The 21,167-nt window shown below is 46.3% G+C and overlaps 1 protein-coding gene across 7 annotated transcripts; it reads right to left on the bottom strand.

Annotated features, from left to right (window-relative positions):
• Window positions 1-1,289: 1,289 nt before the first annotated feature.
• On the bottom strand, window positions 1,290-20,862 carry STMN4 (stathmin 4). 7 transcript variants are annotated; one of them, XM_045986189.1, is made up of 8 exons: window positions 20,772-20,862; window positions 8,474-8,565; window positions 7,256-7,351; window positions 6,515-6,595; window positions 5,872-6,080; window positions 4,801-4,992; window positions 4,097-4,150; window positions 1,290-1,902 (listed from the first exon to the last, which is right to left on the bottom strand). In XM_045986189.1, exons 2-7 carry the CDS (start codon window positions 8,484-8,486, stop codon window positions 4,130-4,132), a joined length of 612 nt encoding a protein of 203 aa, XP_045842145.1. In that variant the 5' UTR covers window positions 8,487-8,565; window positions 20,772-20,862; the 3' UTR covers window positions 1,290-1,902; window positions 4,097-4,129. The 7 variants fall into 7 exon arrangements, with proteins under 7 accessions (XP_045842145.1, XP_045842179.1, XP_045842171.1 ...); XM_045986223.1 differs by lacking the exon at window positions 6,515-6,595 and having other exon boundaries at window positions 5,872-6,077; XM_045986215.1 differs by lacking the exon at window positions 6,515-6,595.
• Between the last annotated feature and the right edge of the window lie 305 nt (window positions 20,863-21,167).

Raw genomic sequence — 21,167 nt, forward strand, 5'->3', positions numbered from 1 at the left:
TGGGGCTATAAGTCTGGTCTCCACATTCACTGGAGAGCAGTGACTTTCAAGGAGCTTGGATTGCAACTCCCAGAAAGAAATACATCTTGTACTGTGACCTAGAACACACATATGCAAATGTAAAATTGAAACACAACTTCTCCAAAACACTATCTCCATTGTTGCCTGCAGTCATTTTGGTGTTTTGTTTCCTAGTCTATTCCATTAAAAAAAAGAAAATTAAGGTTAGGTGGCACCCACTAAGTTGATTTCACAGTCTAATGAGCCACAATTGGCACTTTGAGAAATACTCACCTCGAATTTATATTCTAGTTTGGAAGTATTGAGAAACAGCAGAGTATAGTGGCCAAGGGCTTGGACTCTGGGAGCAAATGGCCAGAATTCAAGTCCCAATTCAGCTATATATTGTCTGCCTGGCCCTGATCAAGTTACTTAACCTTTGTATACCTCAGTTTCCTAGTCTGCAAAATGGGATAAGAGTACTACTGTGTAGTGTTGTTGTGAGGATTAAGTGATAGATGTAGAGAGAGACATAGATAAATACCCAGAAAACCGCTAGGCATCTAGTAAGTGCTGCTTAAGTGTTAACTGCCATTATCTTCTTCCTCCTTGGCTCCTCCTCATCATCAATGAACTTCCTGTTATCCCCTCCTAAAATGAAGAAGCCAAATGCGGTACCACTGGTGGGTCAGGGTGGGGGGATTTACCAAACGGTTTATTGATAAAGCTGTCCAAAGCTACACAGAGTGGGGGCCAGGGGGAGGTCCCTGCTCTTGCACGCCATGGTCCTGTTTGCAAGGAAGAAGAGGGAAACTCCTTTCCCAGTCATGGTTTAGTGTTTTGGATAAGGCGGGTCTGAAATGATCCCTCTGCCTTTCATTAACAAGCATTTTATTTCCTCACTCACTTTTAGGACCACCTAGAATCCCACACTCCCAAAGAAAGGGGAACCTTCTTACTGTGCGTGTTGAGGATGATTGGAATGTCAATCCACAGAAGGCAAGCTGGAATTTCTTTCCTCATCAATTCAGTGAACTCAATCCAATAACGGACAACCCACAAAGGGGGTTTAAAAAAATGAAGAAGAAGCAAAGCAAAAGCAAACTTTTCCATTATGCCAAAGGCTGGCATGTTTAACCCGCCTCACCCAGCACCTCTCAGATGCTCTGATGGTCCAACTAAGGAAAAAAAGGGACATCAGCCACCCTAGGGGTAGAAACCAAATTCAAGAATATTCTGTCCAACACTCAAAGGACAAATTCAGAAAATAAAGAACAGGAGACCTGGAGTAAATATTTCATTGGTCATGATGATCAAAAGATGATGGTTAATACACACACACTCAGACCTCATCCCACCTGTTGCAGGGCGGAAGCAAGACCTCCAGGCCCCCCACCCTCTCCCTGGCCGCCTTCTTCCATGCCCTGCAGCCACACCGTCACCCAGGACCCCACCCCTCACTTGGTACTTCTACTGCCCCTTTTGTAGCTTCCCTCGACACGGTGCCTGGACGTTCACTGTGAAGAAAAGCCAAGGACTTGACCTGAGTCTGCGGTGGGCAGGGTTGCAATGTCCATGAGTCCTTCTCTACCTCCTTTCCCAAATTCTCTCCTTCTCTCCCCTCTCCCACCCCATCATTGTTCCCCGGAAACAAATAGGATGGCTTCACTGGTCAATTCTTTACATGTACAAACACCAAAAGCAGAGGAAACACCCCTGGCCACCCCCCTCCCCCCAAACCCCAGTGCTGGGAGAGCAGCGACGGCGGACGAGGCTGCCTCGGGAACCGCGGAGCTGCTGGAGCTGTCCAGCTGTTCTGGAAACTTCTTTGGCCTCTGGGTTTTACCTGGAGGCCTCTTCCTTCAGCTCCTTGTTTTTCCGCACCTCCTCTGCGTGCTTGTCCTGAGAAGGAAGGGAGCGAAAAAGGGTAGGTCACACAGGCTTTCCCGGGGATAAAAAGGAAGCCGAGGGGCAAGAGAACCCAAAGTAAAGAATTGCAGCTGTAGGAAGTGATGAGGAAGGTCTGCAAAGATGTCCTGAGAAGGGGCAGAAGGTCGCAGGTAAGACTGATAGGAAGCAGATGAGTGAGCCGTCTGGTGCAGCCCCAGGGAGCTCATTGACTGGAGCCAGCCTCCCCGGGGGGACCCACCTCACAGCAACCTCAGATCCCACCAGCCTCCCCCTCCTTCACCTGGCCCTCCTGGGCTTGCACTGAGTGCATTGCCTGACTTATTGTAAGGAGCAGCTCAGCGTAGCTACGCCAGAGGAGCAGGTGCAACAGACAGGCCTCATTACAAATGTCCCCTACACACACTTGCAACATGACCTCTGCTTTCACTTCTGTCCATCCCCTCAGTTGTTTTCTTCAGCTCCTTGGTGAAAGATGAGGGCTCTTAAATATAAATTGACTGCGGAATTTTTGGAAATGTCACCCAACTCCAAAAAGTGGACTCTCTCATAAGTGGCGTATGAGAACCGTCTTCGCCGGACAGCATATTGAAGCCAAAAGATGGGATCTGACCTCAAAGACCCATCAGCTGTGTGACCTTGACCAACCACGTCATCAGTCAGACCTTGGCTCTCTGGTTTTTAAAGATAGGGCCCTAAACCAGAAGTTCTTTTTACCTCTAGAATTCTGTGATTTTAGCTTTCCTCTCTAGGGCACATTATGGTCTGCCTTATGTCACCGCTCCTTGTGCATCTGTCTGGGTCCTCTATTGGATGGTGACTTCCTTGGAGGCAGGGAGCATGCCTTTTTCTTCTTTGTATTGCCCAGTTCCTCCTATGGTACTTTGCACACGGCAGGTGCTTGATAAATATCGTCTCTGCCAGACCCTGGCAATCACCCAGATAGCATCATATCCAGATATCAAAAGTCAGCCTGGAGTAGGCCCACTGAGGCAGCCCAGGAGCCCAGGATAGACCAAAAACTATGAATCGATCCCTGAGAAGGCCCTAGAACTTTCCACGGCCCTGGGGAGAGTGTGGGTAGTGGTGTGTCTAGGATAATGGTTCTAAACCTTGCTATGCATTATCAGCATGACCTAGGGAATTGGTTAAACTGCTGGGGCCTCAGGAACCATCGCTAAAGAGCCAGCGATGGTAGATCAGTAGGCTCCCAAGGATCTGTAGTTTTAAACTCCATACCCGGTGAATCTGATGCGGACGGTCAGTGACCCATGCAGATACTGACACAGAAAGCATTGACTTGGAGCAGGCAGAAGCCACACACCTGTCTGTTACCACACCTCCCACCTTCCTCAGTGCCCGAGGATCACAGTCCCCAAGGAGTGATGCCCACTCAGATTCTGACTCTAACATCTTGCTTCTTTGAGTCTTACTCCACCTCCATAGCTATTAGTCCAGACGGGGGGCGTTTCTCAAACTCTTCGCCTTGGAATCGAACTCCATTCAGGTGAGCTCTCTGGGCAGAACCCTAGATTTCTGGGCTTTCTTTGATCTCTGATTGTCCCCTCTCTGGCGAAAGGCTAATGGGATCATTATGGGCTGGTCCCCCTGAAACAGGGGTTGAAAGAGTCCCCTGGACTACACAGCCAGAGAACTGGGTTCTAGTCCCAGCTGCACTGCTTAGGGGCTGTGTGACCCTGGCCAAGTTTTTCGACCTTCTCTGACATAGTTTCCCATCAATTAAATAAGGATAACATTGTTCTGCTTACTTCATGGATTTGTTGTTAGGATGGGAGTAAGAAGAAGTAAAACTGTTTTTGCCATTTTTTTAAAATACCATATCATGGCTCTAGCTTCTAGTATTTCTTCTGGATTTGTCCTGAGTGCCCATCTCCCACTTTATGGCAATCCCAGATTTTTTCTTTTTTCCTACTAGCCATCCATCAACAACTGGGGAAGACTGAAACGAGACCCAGATCACTTCCCTCCCATCTGATACTTGGTGGAGGCCTTACTGCCCCTATTAGGGCAGAGTGTGAGAGTGGAAGGGCTGCCACACGCTGGCTAGCTGCAAGGTCTATGCAACATTCAGATCCCCTGTAAAGAAACCAATCTTTCTAGCAGCTGTTGCCAAGTGGCTGAGACTCTAGGTGGATGGGCAGGAAGGAGTGGGGACCACGCTGCTCACCATGGGACGAGGCCACCGATCGGGTCCCGGGAGTCACCGCGCAGCAGGCGGCTCCTGGAAATAAAACACAGAGCTGGAGCTCTCCCAGGAGCTGCAGGAGAAACTGGGGCAGCCTTGAGACTCAGGAAATGAGGCCAACGTGTTCTCAGCAGAACGGGCTGCTATTCTGCTGACACGTGGGACCAATCCCAGTCTCTCACGTTTCTCTTATGTAGGTGACACCATTAGGTTTATTGACAAAGGGCAAAATATTGGAAAGAACCGTGACTCACTCAGTCCAAATCAAGAGGTTTGGAGAGAATCGTGTTTCCTGCTCAATGGTCAACTCAGCTTATCATGTCCTTGGCTTAGAGCCAAGAGCCCAAGTCATCATCTTTCATTAAATCGAATCAGTCCATTCAAGGATGAAGCCAGGAATGTAAAACGGCTTGTTCGACCTAACTCTTTTGCATTAGGCAGGCTTTCTCTAGAGATAAGAGGTCTAATCTCCCTAAGACAATGAGAAATTTCAATTGTGTAACTGCGCATAATATCCCCGAAGGAAATCCAAAGCTCAGCTCATGTTTCTTGCCTATGACTTCCCAAAACATCCCTTGAAACTCTGTAAAGATCCAGCCTACCTGAAATAATATGTAGGTCCTTTATACTTGCCTTGGAAGGAAGAGAGTGTTCCAGGAGTCTCCTCTCTCATCAAGAACACTTACCTTCTCTTGCAGCCGTTCCAACATGGCAGCAAGGTGGGCCTCCCGGTTCTCCTTATTCGATTCCATCTTCTGAGCCAGTTTTTCCTTAGCCATCTTGATGAAGTTGTTGTTTTCCTCAATGGCTTTTTGGATCACCTCTCGCTCGTGTTCTCGTTTCTCCGCCAGGTGCTTCAGGAGCTCAGCTTCCTGGTACTAAGGCAGCACAAAAGGAGAAAGAGACCCTTGAAAGTGAACATGCCACAGTGTGTTTTCACCACCAAAACTTAAGAGCTCTATACCCAGAACACACCTCCCTGAGCCTGGTCCCTGGCCCATCGGCAGGAAACAAAGACACTTTCTGGATTCTCCCACCATTCCCTCAGTTGTTGTTTTCTTCTTTTTTTTTTTTCTCATTGCCTTCATTCATTCCCTCCTTCCTTCATTGATTCACAAACATTAGGTGACTATATACCATGTGCCAAGTACTATCCTAGCAACTTGGGAAAGAAAAAAGTCTCATAGAGGATATATATATATATATATATATATATATATATATATATATATATCAGACTAGCATGTGACATATGCCTTAAAAGGTAGAAAGGAAATGCCATTAAATCCAAGTGAGAAGAAGATGATTTTCTGCTTCAAAGATGGAAAGCTTACATAAAGACGGAACCAGAGTTGGGCCATAAGAATCACTAGGAAACACAGAGGGCACACAAAGGGATGGGAGAATACCACACCATGACCTTCACCTTCCCTCAGTTAGGGAGCCCTTTCCTTGATTGTCTAGCCTTTATAGAAATCTTTAGTGTTCGTCAATGTCTTCCTCCTGTTAGTGTGCACCTTGTGGACATATGTCATAAAATGCCCTACCCCTCTAACCAAGCTGGAAGCTCCTAGAGACCAGGGACCTTTACTTCTTTGTTTCCCTCAATGGCTCCTCATTATCTTCCCTGTATATGGGAGGTGCTACCTAAATACTTGTAGGTTGGTGGTGACCTCACCCCAGCTCAGAGCCACCTCTTTTCTTGTCCAGCTCCCTCCTGTCATGCTGAGTTGGAAGAAAGAAAGGACAGCACTTACCTTCCTTCGTTCCTCAGCTGCTTCTAGTTTCTTCTGGATCTCTTCCAGGGATGGGTCTCGCCGCCTAGGTAAGGAGGCATTGAACTCTGGAACCCCATCGAAGGAGGGTGGCTTCAGGATGACTTCAAAGGACTGGCCTGAGGTACATTTGTTCAGTTCGATGACTTCCATGTCAGAAATTACACACCAGTTCAGGTCCACTGTATCTGCTGAAGAGAGCAGGAAAGGTGCTGTTCACTCTCTGTAGACTAGAATCACCCTCCAAAAGCATGCACACGTGCATACATATATGGGAGATCTGGGGTCCCCAAAGCAAATCAATGACCAGGGTTCTGGGTTCGCCCTGAACCTGGTACCTAATAGTCAGTGGGCTCCAATGCGGCTCAAGGAATTGGTAGCCACAGCAAGGGCTCAGGCTCCAAGAGTAGGTGCCCCAGGATTTATGGCTTCTAATAATGGCTATAGCAAATGCTTTTGCTTTTGCTTTTGCCACAGGGCTTCTCCCACACTTGAGCTCTTGCTCAAATTGTCCTCAGTGGTAGCCAACAGTGGTGTATTTGCCCACCACCCACCACCCCACTCCTTGTCCCACTACCAATCTGATGGCTCAGCCTGTTGCCACCTCTCCCCTGCTCCCTCCTACCCTGCTCTCTTCTTTCTCTCCAGTCAGCACTGTCTTTCCGCTGGCTTTGATCTTTCCTCCTACACTGTCTCCCACACCAGCCTAGACAGAAAGAACAATCTCAGGTAACCCAAGCACTCTCATCTCTCATTTCCAGAACAAATCTGTCCCTTCCTTTTAATCCCTGGAAAATTAAGAGATGTCCTGTTCCCCGCCCCTCCCTGGTCAGAACATGGCCATTTTCCTTGCCAGTGTCCTGGAACTCTGTCACAGGTCCCAGTCAGCAAGGTTACCCTCACTAGGTGACTGCAGGTGGAAGCCCTCTCTCCACTTCTGGACTCTCAGAACATTCTCCACCATTCCCAGAGGAGGCCTGTCAACCGTGGAATCTAGTGATTCAGACTGCATCTTGTCTTCTATTCTAGGTGCTCTCCAAGAGTAGAATCTCTGTCTGCTTCACTTCTGTATCCTCCACAGCATCCATTTGTTAAATGAATGAAGAAAAGCTAAGATCAAGATTGCTCTGCAGAGGGTCTGATTCAGATTTTCAACTGCTGTCTAATTCCCCACCAGCAGCCCCACACTTGCCCTCTCATGGTGTTTAGACCCTCAGAATAAGCTGTGGTGGTCTTATTGGCTCTGGGAAAGAGAATGTGACATGGGGAGAAGAGTTTCATGAAACTGGGACAGGAGTGTGGTACTCATGGATACAAGCCCAGGAAACCTCCACAAGTTATTCTCTCAACGGTGGCCCTCCCTTACCTTCATATTTATAGGATGATTTATTCAGGGGATCGGCCAGAAAACAGGAGCAGAACAAGGACACCAGTGGAAGCTCCTTCATCTTCTCTTTGTAGGCTGCAGAAACACCAGTAGGACAACATGGTGACCCCCTCGTAGACTCAGAAGTCAGCCTTCTTGTGACTCTGCATACCCGAGCACCCAGGGGTGACCAGGCTCCACAGAGGTATCTAAATCATCTAAACCTCCACAGAGGTATCTAAACCACCCCTTGGCTGAGGCTCCAGCCCCCTTTGCCCTGAGCAGCCTGGTTTAGGATTTTCGTGTGTGATTATGTCCACTTCTGTCCATCTTATCAGAACCTGAGCCTTCCAGAGCACCCAGATGATCCCATTTTCTCCTCAGTGCAGTGTTTCCCTTCTTAGTGCTGAATGCAAAATGCCTTCAGGTAAAGACCACAAGAACTAGTGCCTTTGCCCTCACCTGGCACCCTGGACCTAGTTCTCTCTTTCCTCACATTTGCCAGAATAGTTCATTTACTTTGCTCCAAGATACAGGAAATCCACACTCCATATTACTCAAGGTACTCAGCAGTGCTTCTCTGAAAGGTAAAGAAGCTCACCATCGTCATTCTAGTCTTGCCCCTCACTGAGAGGCAAGGTCAGGATGTGAGTCTTCTCTGACCTTCCCAGTACAGTGGTCAAAGCTAAATGTGCTGGTGTCCATGAGGGCTGAAGGAGTAGCCCCACCACTGCCTAGCCTCTTTGTGTCAGAAGAGGATTTAAAAACCAGGAGGTCACAGGTTAGAGCTGATACAGTGAAGTCCAGCCCACCCCTGCCCTGGCCCTGGCATGTGCTCCTGCCTGTACCCCCATCACCCTAGGGCCAATGACCCTTGTTTTAAGCTCCACTATGTTCAGGCTCTCTCTGTTCTCAGCTAAACCCAATATAGTGCTTAAGCACTCTCCTCCTCATTCTCTTTTACAAATTGAAAACATAATTAAGTGCAAAATAATATATGTGTATTGTTAAAACTTCTTTAAAACACACACAGATGAGTAAAAAGAGGAAAAGCTCAATGGTGATCCCACCCATCTTCTAGAGATAACTTCCTTTAACCCTTAGGTTTACTTCCTGTCAGTCTTTTATCCTTCTTTGTGCCTATGTAAGTACATCCATGTGTGTACAGGAATACCCTATGCTGTGGTGCCCCATCACAGAAAGCGTTTTTGTACCTACCAGCGAGGGTCATGTTTTCTGGATGGCGAGAGCTGAATCTGGCTCAAAGTCACAAAGTAGGTCTGTCACCAGCTCAGGATGCCGTCACAAATCTGAGAAAGAGAGTATTCTACCACTGACATGGTATTTGCATAAGGAATTTCTTTATAAAATTGGGGAGGGAATCCCAGAAGTCACCTGGTCTGCTCCCACCACCAGGAACTCTATACACCCACTCTCCCTTTCCCAAACCCAGACCATCTCTTCAACATCACCACAATAAAGTTCAGTTTCCATGTACTAATGATAGTTTCATAATTGGCTTTCTAGTCTCAAGTCTCCCTGAGTATCAGACACAGATTTCCCAAAACTGTATGTGTCAAGAGGGGTTCATTTATTTCTCTGTGAAGCTTAATGGCTGGCCCAAAACAAAAGCTAGGGTGAGAGACAAATCCTAATTCAGAATCACTTGGGAGGTTTTCAAAAAATAACTCTGTGTCCTGAATTTCTCCCTATTCCCACCCTCAGACCTCCCTGCCCAGCCTGTTCTGATATGGGATCAGAAGGAATTGGACAGAGGATGTCAAAATACTACTCCAGATGGCCCCTAGCTCACTACCCACCAAGAACCTCTTGTCTTAAGCACTCCTTGACCCCATTTAACATAACCCTGGACTGTGAGAGAAAAAAAAATTGTTATAGAATAATGTCGTCATAATGTGTTTGGTGCAGAGATGGAAATAAGCATGCAGGATCATTGTGGGAGCACAGATTTGCGGCTTCATACTCAGCACCTGGGAGACCCTGGGGAGCCAGGCGGGGGTCCTAGTGTCAGCAGTACCTGAACTGAGTCTTAAATGATGATTGGAATTAAGCAGGGAGGGCATTGTGCCAAGGAAGGAACACAAGCAAGGTGGGGGTGGGGTGTGAGAAAGCTCTGTGTCTGTGGTTGATGCTGGACCAGAGAGTGTGAAGGAGGAGGGAGAGATGTGACGGGGCCCCACTGAAGGCTGCTAGCCAGTGAACTGAGGAATAGCCAGTGGTAAACAGTCGTCATGGGGACCATTTGATCTTTGGTCACTGTGGTGGTTAATTTTTGCGTCAACTTGACTGGACTAAGGGATGCCCAGATAACTGGTGAGCATTATTTCTGAATGGCTGTGAGAGTGTCTCATGGACAGGTTAACATTTGAGTGGATAGGCTGAGAAAAGATGACTGTCCCCAATGTGCGTGGGCCTCACCCAATCTGTTGAGGACCTTAAAAGAACAAAAGGTAGAGAAAGAATGAATTCACTCTCTCTGCTTGAGATGGACTTCCATCTTCTCCTTCTCTCAGACATGAGAAACTTCCATCTTCTCTGGCCTTCAGACTTGGACTGGAATTACACCACCAGCTCTCCTGGGTCTCCAGCTTGCAGGTGACTGATTGTGGGATTTCTCAGCCTCCCTAACCACATGAGCTAATCCATCATAATAAATCTCCTTCTGTATGCATCCTATTGGTTCTGTTTCTCTGGAGAATGCCAACTAATGAAATCACCCTCAGTGATCACTGTGCCCGCAGAGGTTGGTGTGAGCCAACAGCTTCACTGCCTGCAGCTCACCAGGGGAAGGACTCTGAGACTGATGTAGAGCCCCTTTCTTTCCTGAACGAGGTGTTTTCCCTCTGGCAACTGCGGTCTGGACTAGCTATGGATGAGCAGCGGATAAGTGGGGGAGCCACGGTGGAGGGGGCGGGCAGGGGGCTCAGCTTTAGGACCAGACCAATGCAGAGTCAGACTCAGACTTGATCTCACTTACTAGCTGTCACTCACATGTCCAATTGGCTATCTCCATCTTAATTCTGCACCAAATTGCACAATTGAAATGAGAAAAGCATAGTACAGCGTCCCGCAAAAAGGAGGTACTTAATGAATGTGAATTTCCCTTTCTCTGCCTTTTCCATCAGGGTAGCCACCACCCACATCCCTGCTTCAGAGTCCCTGCCCTGGTTCTTACCAGCTCGGCAATTAAAGACTGTAATCTCCATTTGCAGATGAGGAAACAGAGGCCCAGAGGGTTTATGTGGCTTACTCAGGGTCATGAGGTTAGAGAGGTGTAAAAGCAGAGGTTTAAAGCCCCAGGTCAACTGGCCTTGAAGTGCTCTTCCTTGCAGCCTTTGTGTCCTTTGCCAGGCCCCACCCTGCTCGCCACGCAGCACAATGGGCCTCTTTCCTCTGAGCCAAGCTGATCCTGACAGTACCAGTGGGTCCCTGAACAGGGCCTGGATGTGACATCCCTGGTCACGAGGCTCCATTCCACACAATTTTGGCTCATAACCAAGTTGATTAATGAGGTGACTGGCTGGGCCAGCGGGCCCTTGCAGGAGAGGGCAGGGCATCAGACTTAACCTAGGTAATGGATCTAAAGCTGGAGGTCCAAGTCAGTGAAGTGAGGCAGAGAAGCATACTCTAAGAAGGAAAGGGGACTGAGCTGGACTTCTTCTGGAGGAGTAGGTACCTGGAATGAGGGACCATGCCCTTCAGCCAGACCTGGGCAGGACAGTTAAGGCCCTCTACTCATGGAGCACTGATTACCACTCCTGTCACCAACATGATCCCAATTAATCTTCATGTGAAGCTGGGCTGACAAAACAGACATCAGAAGCTTCACTTTCAGAGGAAGAACCTGGGGCTCAGAGAAGTTAAGTCCCTTAGTTAAGGTCACACAGCTACTTAGTGGTAGAGCTGGCTCTTCGATTCAAGTCTTCTTATTTGTAGGTTCTTCCTTTGTGGCCAGGGGAGGGACTGGATGCTACTTCCTCCATGGTCCTCGGGACTCAGGAAATGCCAGTCTGAACTGAAGATATGCCGTTGTTTTGTTTTGTTTTGTTTTCAAGATTTTTTATTTATTTATTTGACAGACAGAGATCACAAGTAGGCAGAGAGAGAGGAGGAAGCAGGCTCCCCTCTGAGCAGAGAGGCCAATGTGGGGCTCGATCCCAGGACCCTGGGATCATGACCTGAGCCACAGACAGAGGCTTTAACCCACTGAGCCACCCAGGCACCCCTGAACTGAAGATATGTATTAACTAAAAACACAAATAGGTGCTTTCTACACCTGTATGGAAGATATTGTGCTAGGAGTTGAAGAAGCATGAGCAATCAGGTAAAGAACATAAGTCAGAGAGGCTGAGAAGGAAGACCAGGGCCAGGAACAGGAGACACTCTAGAGATGGGCAGAGGCATGTAGAGCCGAGGGATTTGTAACTGAGAGCTCTCTGCTTCATAGGGCTAGAGTCTACATGATCAAAAATGTGTATCTATAGAGCATCTACTATGTGACAAATGCTTTCATTTTCACTTTCATAATAACCTTCTGATGTAAGGATTGTTGTTCCCATTTTATAGATGTGGAAATTGAGGCTTAGAGAAGGTAAGTGACATTTCCAGGGCCACTCAGAGAAGTTGGTTGAATGATGTCCCCCAAAAAGATACATCCCTAGGGAAAACCAGGACAATGACTATATCCACACATAGCAAAGATCAAAGCGGTTCCCAACTCAAGGTAGATGAGTTACACCCCCCCCCCCCAGCCAATAGCCACAGAAGCAGAGCCCATGACAGTGGCCTCCTGACTCTTGCCCAGTGTTCACTCCCCTGCACTTTTGATGGATGCAGGCTGCTGGTCAAGAGGCGGGGCCTCCCTGGGCATTCCAGCCCCTGTGCTGACAGTTATTGGTCCAGCATAGCAGGTGGTAGGGGGACTGAAGTTTCAGATGACAAAGATCAGAGTGTGCTGGGCTTATTCCGCAAATCAGATTCTGCAGGTGCCTCTATCCCTGCCATGGTTTTGGAACTTGACATGTGTGAGCGTGTGGACTGGATTTAATGGGAAACAGAGAAGGCCCAGTGGGCTGCATGCAAGGCTCATTGGGACCAACTGGTAGACCAGCAACAAGAAGATGAGGAACCAGCAGACTTGGGAAAGCATTTGCTCTTTATATTCTATCCAGTAGGAAGGTGCTGACATCTTTGGACTAAGGGAGGAGAGAGGACATGATGATGCTGATGATAATGGCCAAAGGAATAGCTACCACATCATGAACACCTGCTTGGTACCAGAAAATTCACAAGCATTATTTCAATTTGTTTTCTGAGGTTATTGGTAAGAAGGAACTTGAAGCTCAGCAGAGTGAGTTTAATGACACAAAAGCCTACAAGTGGGAAAGGCAGACCTGGGGTGTTCATTCTAAAGCCATTTCTGTCATTAGTTGCTACTCAAGCAAAAAGATTCTTCTGACAGCATCAGCCCTGAGAAAAGATAAGGAAAGGAAGTTTGGAAGCCAGGACTAGGCACAAAATGACGAGGACGCACCTAGAACAAGCCTTCGACTGTTTGCATCCCAGCCAGTACTGTTTTCCTGCAAGCCAATCTCTGCATTCACTCCAGCTCCAGCATCTAAGTCTATGTATAGAAAAGAAAGTGATCACACATTTTTGTTGATAGATGGAACCATTAACATAATTGGTAGAAGTAGTTGGTTAGCCATAACCCAAACGAGAAGAGACCCAAGCCATAAAAATACGAGACGCAGAATGAGTTTGTTTTGATTGGCAGACAGGGTGGCTGAGAGAGAAGGTCTGGAAATTAAGGCTGTTGACTGAAGGGGGATCTCGTGTGGCATGGTGGAAGGAAAGATACCAAAGTGAAGAGGTCAGAGCCCCCCGTTTTCCCCTTGAATGTCAGAATATCAGCTGCGGAGTGGAGTGAATTTCTGACCACTAGCCAGAGGTTCCCAACTAGGTCATTCTACTCACTCCCAGAATAAATGTGGGACTCTTTGATAGTCACTATATCTGAGGTTCTCCACGCCTTCAGTGGGCAATAGCTGGATAAACTAAACACTGAATGGCACATATCCATCCCACACAACCAACAATTGTCCGTTCCAAAGTGCCAATACACTCCTCCCCGGGGATCAGAGATCCTGAGGTCACCCTGAGATGGGACCAGGGTCCAAGCCTTTGAATTCCAGCACCCTTACCCTTCCTTTGATCCCTTCCCTCCTCCCACACACCAGAACATGAAGGGAAACCCCATGTAGGGGCCACCTGAGCAGCATGAGAAGATGGGGATTTAAAAGACTTTTTACATGACCAAAAATGGCGCCCCATGCTCCCAGGTGTTCTGTAATGGGGTTGATGTCCAGGAGCCCATAGAGATGCACACCAAGCTCTCTGATGCTCTAGCATCATGACCTAGAGCATCATGACCATTTACTAGGTGCATGCCTGATCCCCTTGAGGCTCCTCTAACAGCCCACACTCCCCAAGTAAAACTGTGTTTTATTTGTCACTGCAAGGAATGCCCAAATAAGGCTTTCAGGATATGCCAAATCCTATGTGGACTATTTTTGAAGGGTAAAAAACTAATGCACATGCCAGTGGTTTGACTAGAGTGGTCCCTGGTGAGGGTGTCTGGAGACGATAGAGGGACTCTGGCATGGAATCGGGGCATGGACACAGTGAGCTCTGATCTGGGATGTCTAAACATGTTTGGTACAGGGAGGTGGCTTTTTAGGTCTGTGCCAATTACTAGTCCTCTTGAAGTTATGTGTGTGCCTGAAATCAGCTGTACGTGTGACCTAAATATCATGGAATCCTATCTCGGCACAGTAACCCTGGTTATTTTGTGCCGATCAAAGGACTTTGACTGAAAGCTTTACATCTTATCTGAGTTTTTAAAAAAAGGGGATATAAATTATTTTTTCATGAATGTGGTTCTTTCCACAATACTTATTGAATATATAATTCTGTGCCAAGCCCTCAGCTAGGTCCTAAAATGACCACAGGGGTTTGGGGCAATGAAAATGTGAAACAGGTGAGAATTTGGAGCCTCGGAAAGTTTTGCAGATGCCCTGCGGATCCACGGCGATTCTCCAGCAGTAACACAGACCATGTAATAAAGGGAGAAGGAGCAGCTCGTAGAGCACAGGCCAAGACCAGACCAGCGAGGCCCACAGAGGGCAACGGGGCAAAGCACAACAGCGTGTGATTGGCTGGCTTTGGGGAGCTAGCGTTGTCCAATCACCACCTCCGCAGGGATTGCTTCTAAGGGCTTCGGGAAGAAGAGATGGTGGAAGCCGGGATCAGAGGCAAATTCCAGACAGTATCTAACAGGCTCAGGAATGCAGCTTCGGTTGTATTTCTAGGAAATAAAGAGGAGTCACCTGTTGGCAAGCACAGAGTCTAGGGAGCCCCTCCTCGTTGTAACAGCTATGTTGGGAGGCCAGCCAAAGAAGGAAAATTAAGTCTAGAAAAATGACAGCCCCAAATAATCTACAGTGATGGCACTTTCTGGGCTGCTTGTATTTTCCATTTAATACATACGGAAGAATCAACATGTTGGAAGCAAAATTCCAGGGCAAGGACTTCCATGCAGGGTTGCTGGATGGAGGGCAAGGCATTGCGACCCGGTACCGTGGGAGATGCTGGACTCAGAGTACTTGGGAGCATGGGAGTACGGAACAAGCCCTGTAATCAGAGTCCTAGTCACAACAGTAGCAATATTTTGGAATGCTTTTCAGTTTACCAGGCACTTTCAAGTGCATGTTTGTGCGTACATACATTTTATATGTAACTTTTTAATTACAAACATATTAATATCCTATTTCAAAAAAGAAATCCCTGTCATCTCGCTAGTTTTTGCTGTTGGCATTTCCTTTTAGTTTCTTTTTCTTCCTAATGTCCATGATTTCTAGATAGTTGTAAATTGGGCATATATATTTTATCATTGCATTCTCTCCAAATCCTATAAAATAGGTTCTATTATACCCATTTTACTGATGATCAGTTCAGGCAAATGACTTGATTTACCCAAAGTCTTACAAGCAGAAAATGATATAGATGCGATTTGAATGAATGTCTTCAAGGTTCCATGGTACTTCCTCATATCCAAGACCAAGTGTAAATATAAGTAGGATAGACGACTGCCTAGGGCATGTGGATGAAGGGTGCACAAATCCTTGCCCACCCCAACCATGGGCAGACCCAGGGCTTAAAGTTTTCACCACTGAGTTCTCTCCTACAATAAGCATTGCCTCAGAAAGCCCTGTTCAAAAGCATACACACGCCCTACCAAGTGTAATAGATTAAATCATTTTCACATCAGCAGAGAACAAGCAATAGATTTGTAGGCATTTCCACAGGTCAAGTTCTCTGCCCATAGATGGGAGGAGCCATGGTGATCTCTGGCATCTTCATTTCCCACCCTTTTCAGATGAAGAGACAGAGGGCCCAAGAGGGTCAGTGCCTTTCCCAATATTAAGTAGGAGGGGCAGAGCCAGGTTTCCAATCACATTTAGCTACAATCAAGAAAAATTCTCATCTTTTACAATATTATTCTTGTTTTCTTTATTCTTTCATTCTTCCCCAGTGCTTTGTAAGTTTTACATCTTGTTTTAATCTCCAAGTTAAAAATCATTTATATCTATGTTTTATTATATTAAGAAGAAAACAGTACCTAATGGTTTTCTTTGTGAAAGATGAGAGCTTTTTCATACTTTTATTTCCTTTCACTACAAACCTGATTTTGTCACAGTGATCTGTATTTTCAGTTCTGGATTACTGTTACTGATTTCTTTCTTAAATTACTTGTTTAACACATATTTACTTAGAATCTACTATACAATGTATAGTAGTAATACAATGATAAATTTAATAGACATATTCCTTAGCCTTTAGATATTTGACATTTGCATTCAGCTCTATAAATATGTTGATTGGGGCGCCTGGGTGGCTCAGTGGGTTAAAGCCTCTGCCTTCAGCTCAGGTCATGATCCCAGGATCCTGGGATCGAGCCCCGCATCGGACTCTCTGCTCAGCAGGGAGCCTGCTTCCTCCCTTCTCACTCTCTGCCTGTCTCTCTGCCTACTTGTGATCTGTCTGTCAAATAAATAAATAAAATCTTTTTAAAAAATATGTTGATTATATTAGACAAAGACTCAGGGCATGCAGATGGCTCAGGTTCAGCATCTGACTCTTGATTTTTGGCTCAGGCTGTGGTCTCAGGGTTGTGAGAGCCTCCTGAAGATTCCCTCTCTCCCTCTTCCTCTGCCCCTCCCCGCAGCTCCCTCGCTAATAAAGAAAATAATTAGACAAGAAAAATAATTAGATAAACCATCTAAATTCTAGTATTTTCTTTCTTTCACCATTATCAATACCATATCTGTTTTGTACCCAAGTTCTTTAATTTGATAAAAAGTTTTGGTTAGTTAAACTACTTCTGGGGTAATACATTCTTCAAGCAGCGTTCATGGAATATTTACTCAGTCCTTACATATCTGTTTGGTGGCAAGTGATGAAGACAGACACGTCTGTCCCAGCATCAACAGTCAGGTAAGTTGTGTTAGTGCTATTAGCTAATGGAATCTATCCACCTGCTTCCTCATTCTCGGTTTCAACCTTGCTTTCTACCTGGGCATTGACCCCCAAACAATCCCCTGGAACTCTACACCCTGCCCCATCCCCTTTCTCACCCTATAATCTGCACTCAGCTCCCTTCTCTGGATTCACATTCCGTGATTGGTTCTCTGAACTCCCGGGTTGCCTGTTCTCTGCCATAAATTAGGCCAATCATCCCAGAGCTCCACCCTTTCCCATCTGTTCTGTCCTCTTGTCTCCAACAACCTACCTCTGAAAGAAGGACGCTAAGGGCATGGACACAGGGCAACCATCAGCTTGAATGGATAGGAAAGACCAGTGAGCATAGGGGAGGAAAGGGGATGAGTAGGTGTGTATGGGGAAGCAGGGGTAGTGGACCTCTATCTGTGTATTTTCCTGTCTTCCTAGTGGAACTAAAAATGTAAAAACCTGCAAAATGCTTTTTAAAATATCAGAAGAGATTTTTTTTGTCCATACTCTTCCTCAAAAAAAAAACAGAAAAACAGAAAAAAAAAAACCTTTTCCAGACTGTCACATCTCTAAATATAGCAAAGTCTAACTTGGTAAGCAAATTAAATTATACATGATGAGTGTTTATTAGCCAAGCCCAAAAAAGGGGGGGGGGTGGAAATAGAGTTTGGTTCTCTACAGAGCAATGTAAAAAATTACATTTTGAATGTTTTATAGTTTTCTTCCAAATTTCTATCCCCCTCCCCAAATAAATGGTTCATTTCTACCTACCTATGATTTCAAAATCTCTGGGAATTCTGTACCTCCAAATGATAGTCTCCAGTTAAGTAAGAAATAATATAAAGAGATCAAGGGGGTCTGGACAAAGGATCTTAAGACTTCAGGAAAAATTAAGCCTTTCTTGGATTATGATATTGATTTTGAAAACATCCAATTATTTAAAATCAACAGTACAAAAAGATCTGAATTTTCCCGTTTTTTTCTGTATGGTTGATTTAATGCAGACACTGTCCTTCTCACTTTACCTTCCTCTTACCTTCCCTCTCTGCCTTCTTTCCTGTCACACCTTACTCTCCAGATCCTAGTTGATCAATCTTTATTGCTCTACTTGAAGTCGTATCTGTAAGCACACTTACGTCCCATCAGGTAAATGTGGTTTTAAATGGCCTCTTTGGATGAGAGAAGGCAGCCAAACTTGGTTGGCCCTGGGATTTCTTTTATTGAGCCAAAGTGAAATCTAAATGTTAAGCAAAAAAAATTTGCAAGATACTCCCACCACCCTACCGGCCAATAGTATGTCTGTTCAACACTCTGCTCAGGAAGAAAAATATTAGACCAGACTTCTCAATTTTTGATATACCCTTTAGAATGGACTATCCCTCTACAGAAACACAGTTTTCCACTTAACACAGTACTTGGATTTTGAACACCTATTTGGTACGTGGTCATTGGGACATGTTTGAGCAAGACAGTTCTCCTTGCAAGAAGTTCATAGTCTATGATACAGATGAATCTTGAGGATGCTATACCAAGTGAAAGAAGCCAGTCATAAAAACACAAAGGCTATATGATTTCATAAGGTACCTAGAGTAATCAAATTCATAGAGACCGAAAATAGAATGGGGGTTGCCAGGGGCTGGGCTGGGGGAGGAGGAATGGAGAGTTAGTGTTCAACAGAGACAGAGTTTCAGTTTGGAGAGATGAAAAAAGTTCTGGGGCTGGATGGTGGTGATGGTTGCCCAACAATATGAATATAGTTAACACCACTGGACTGTATACCATAAAATGGTTAATATGGTAAATTTTGTGTCATGTGTATTTTATTAAAGTTAAAAATTTTTTTAAAGAATTCATAGTCTGGTAAGAGTTATCCACAGGCTTACAGTCTTAGAAAAGGTCATAAGGGTCACTGAGCTTATTTTTTTTCTTACTGGGACCAACAACAAAGAACTGCATTTTGTATCATGATCCAGGATACACCTGTCGTAACGCTGACAGACACACATACCTATAGTCACTGATACAACTACATACACAGAAATGTACACATAACTGAACTATAAACATAAATATGTAAATATATGCTTATTTATTTATAACTATAGTAATATTCCTAAAATATGTTTATAAATATAAACATTATTTATATTTCTAAATATTTACATAACTGAAAAATACATAATTAAGAAATCGTGATTGAAAACATGTACTCTATTATATGAAATATGTTTTGACTTTTTTCCATTCTCATTTATCCCATTTTATTTGAAAAAAAAAATACCAGTTACAACCCACAAATCAAGCTTCACAATACACTATTAGATCTCAGTCTGCAGTTTGAAAAACACTAACCTAGATCCAGTCCCCAACACAAGGCAGAAATCTCTACAGCCACCCTGTGGATGGTCAACTGACATCTGCTTGAATGCCCTCAGTGGTGGGGAGCTCACTCTCTACAGTGCTCTTGGTGGATTCATCTAGCAATTAAAGATCCTTGTCCAATCCAGATCTATTCCAGGAGTGGCCTGGGTGGAGCTGGTGATCCCAGGACAGGGGCCTGCTGACAGGTGCTCCGGCGATGGTGGTAAGTGGATTTTAAGGAGCGTGCAAGCACATTTCCTAGCAGCAAGGTGGGGGCTTGGGACAAGCTGAGGAGAGAGTGCTGGCTGGCCCTAGAGGACAGGGCAGGGTCTCTGGAGGCTCTAGCTTCATTCAGTGGAGCTACTAATCAGACCTTGCCCCTCTGCCTCCTCACCTCTCACTCCAACACTATGATTATCTCCTCATCTGGTGGATGATCTCATTCCCCCTGGCACCCTGACTCCCTGCCTGTGGGAGAGGTTTCCTCCCCCTAGAGGGGGCCTCAGCCTCAGTAGAGACAGATTCTCCCACATTCGCTCTCAACCTGCCACCCACCCAGAACTCCAGTAGTCCACTGCTGGACATCCCTTCCCAATGGGTTCTCTTGGTCTTGAGACACAGAGGTATCCCTGCCCAGAGGGTTCGGACCTGGGCTGCCTCAGTATTTCTGAACCCCCTCCCAAGGGGTTCAGGGGACCTGTTTTTGTTTGATTTTTTTTTTTTTTCAGGACAATGGGACTCCTTCACACCTAACTGTATCTTTCTGGGAGGAATGAGACAAAGACAGCATGCCACGTGGGGACGGAGCTGGCCACTGGACAGCAAATCCCTGGTCCTGGTCCCCTGGATGAGAAGAGAGCAATGCCTAAACTCCTGGCGAGGGCAGTGAGCTGAGCAAGGAGGGGCCGGCTCGGCCACTAGCGGGGACCAGGGCGTGGCTGTTGTGGGTTCCCGCAGTTTGCTGCCTGACAGCCCGCTGGCCCTGCCCAGGTAGGAGCAGGTTGACCTCAGGGCGGGGCGGGGCGAGGAAGAGGTGGTGATCTCATTGTATCCTTAGAATGCGGGAGCAAAAAGTAACCCGTGCAGATAGAGGAGAAAGAAAAGGATGAAACACATGGGGAAAGGGAGCCAAGAAAAACTGTGGCTGAGAAAGGAAATGTAAAACCCAGAGCAGCTGCTAGGTTGAAGCTGGTCTGGGCATCAGAGCCAGCTCAGGGGAAGACAGACTCAACAAAACCATTCTGCCTGTGCAACAGAACATTTTTATGCAGGAAAAAACTCACCATGGACATCCGACCCAAAAGAAACCCTGGCAATTTCCACCCACCCTCCCTCTCCTGAGCTCTGGAATAGAAGGATTGCCTCTAGCCATCCCCTCACCCCTGGGGTAGACCCATTCTTTTCACATCACCCCATTTACCCCAGGATTTGACAAAGTTGAATTGATGGAGTGAAACCAAAGGCAGCATAATGATGCCAGATCTCTCGCTTCTCCTCTCTGCCACTGCTAATTTTTTCTTTTGTCTGAAGAGCCTCAAATAATTTGCATTTCATTCCTACTTACCTGCAGTCCCGTTCGAAGCGAGCTGCTCCCTTCCTCACTCCCTCAATTAGTGGTACCCTGGGCTTCTCTCCACATCAGCACCACTGCTCGCTCTCGCCATGACATCACCTCTGAGCTCTGTGATTGGCCGACAGTGGGTTGCTTGGCAATTGGACAGTCTCTGGCGGAGCAGGGATTGCCTGAGTGAGTAACTCTTAGCAGGCCAGGGAGTGGCAGATGATGTCAGACAAATAGCCTGCTTTCCATGTTGCCTACAGAGCCAGAGCCAGGCTGGGGGGGCAGGGTGAGGGTGGGGATCCAGAAAAGAAGGAGGGAGTGGTAGAGGAAGGTGGAGGTGAAGGCCCAGCGTGCACGCTGAGCTGTCCAGCGAGGGAGAGCACCTGGAGGGGGGAATGA

Source organism: Meles meles, chromosome 2 (assembly GCF_922984935.1).
Source record: "Meles meles chromosome 2, mMelMel3.1 paternal haplotype, whole genome shotgun sequence".
Classification (NCBI taxonomy): domain Eukaryota; kingdom Metazoa; phylum Chordata; class Mammalia; order Carnivora; family Mustelidae; genus Meles; species Meles meles.

What these genes read in the sequence shown, in the direction of transcription:
- STMN4 (XM_045986172.1), bottom strand. An exon ending in GAGAGAAAGAAGAGAGCAGG is followed by an intron (nt 6,081 to 6,514) that starts GTAGGAGGGAGC and finishes TGCTCTCTTCAG; the next exon opens with CAGATACAGTGGACCTGAAC. An exon ending in CAGCTGAGGAACGAAGGAAG is followed by an intron (nt 4,993 to 5,871) that starts GTAAGTGCTGTC and finishes GTGCTGCCTTAG; the next exon opens with TACCAGGAAGCTGAGCTCCT.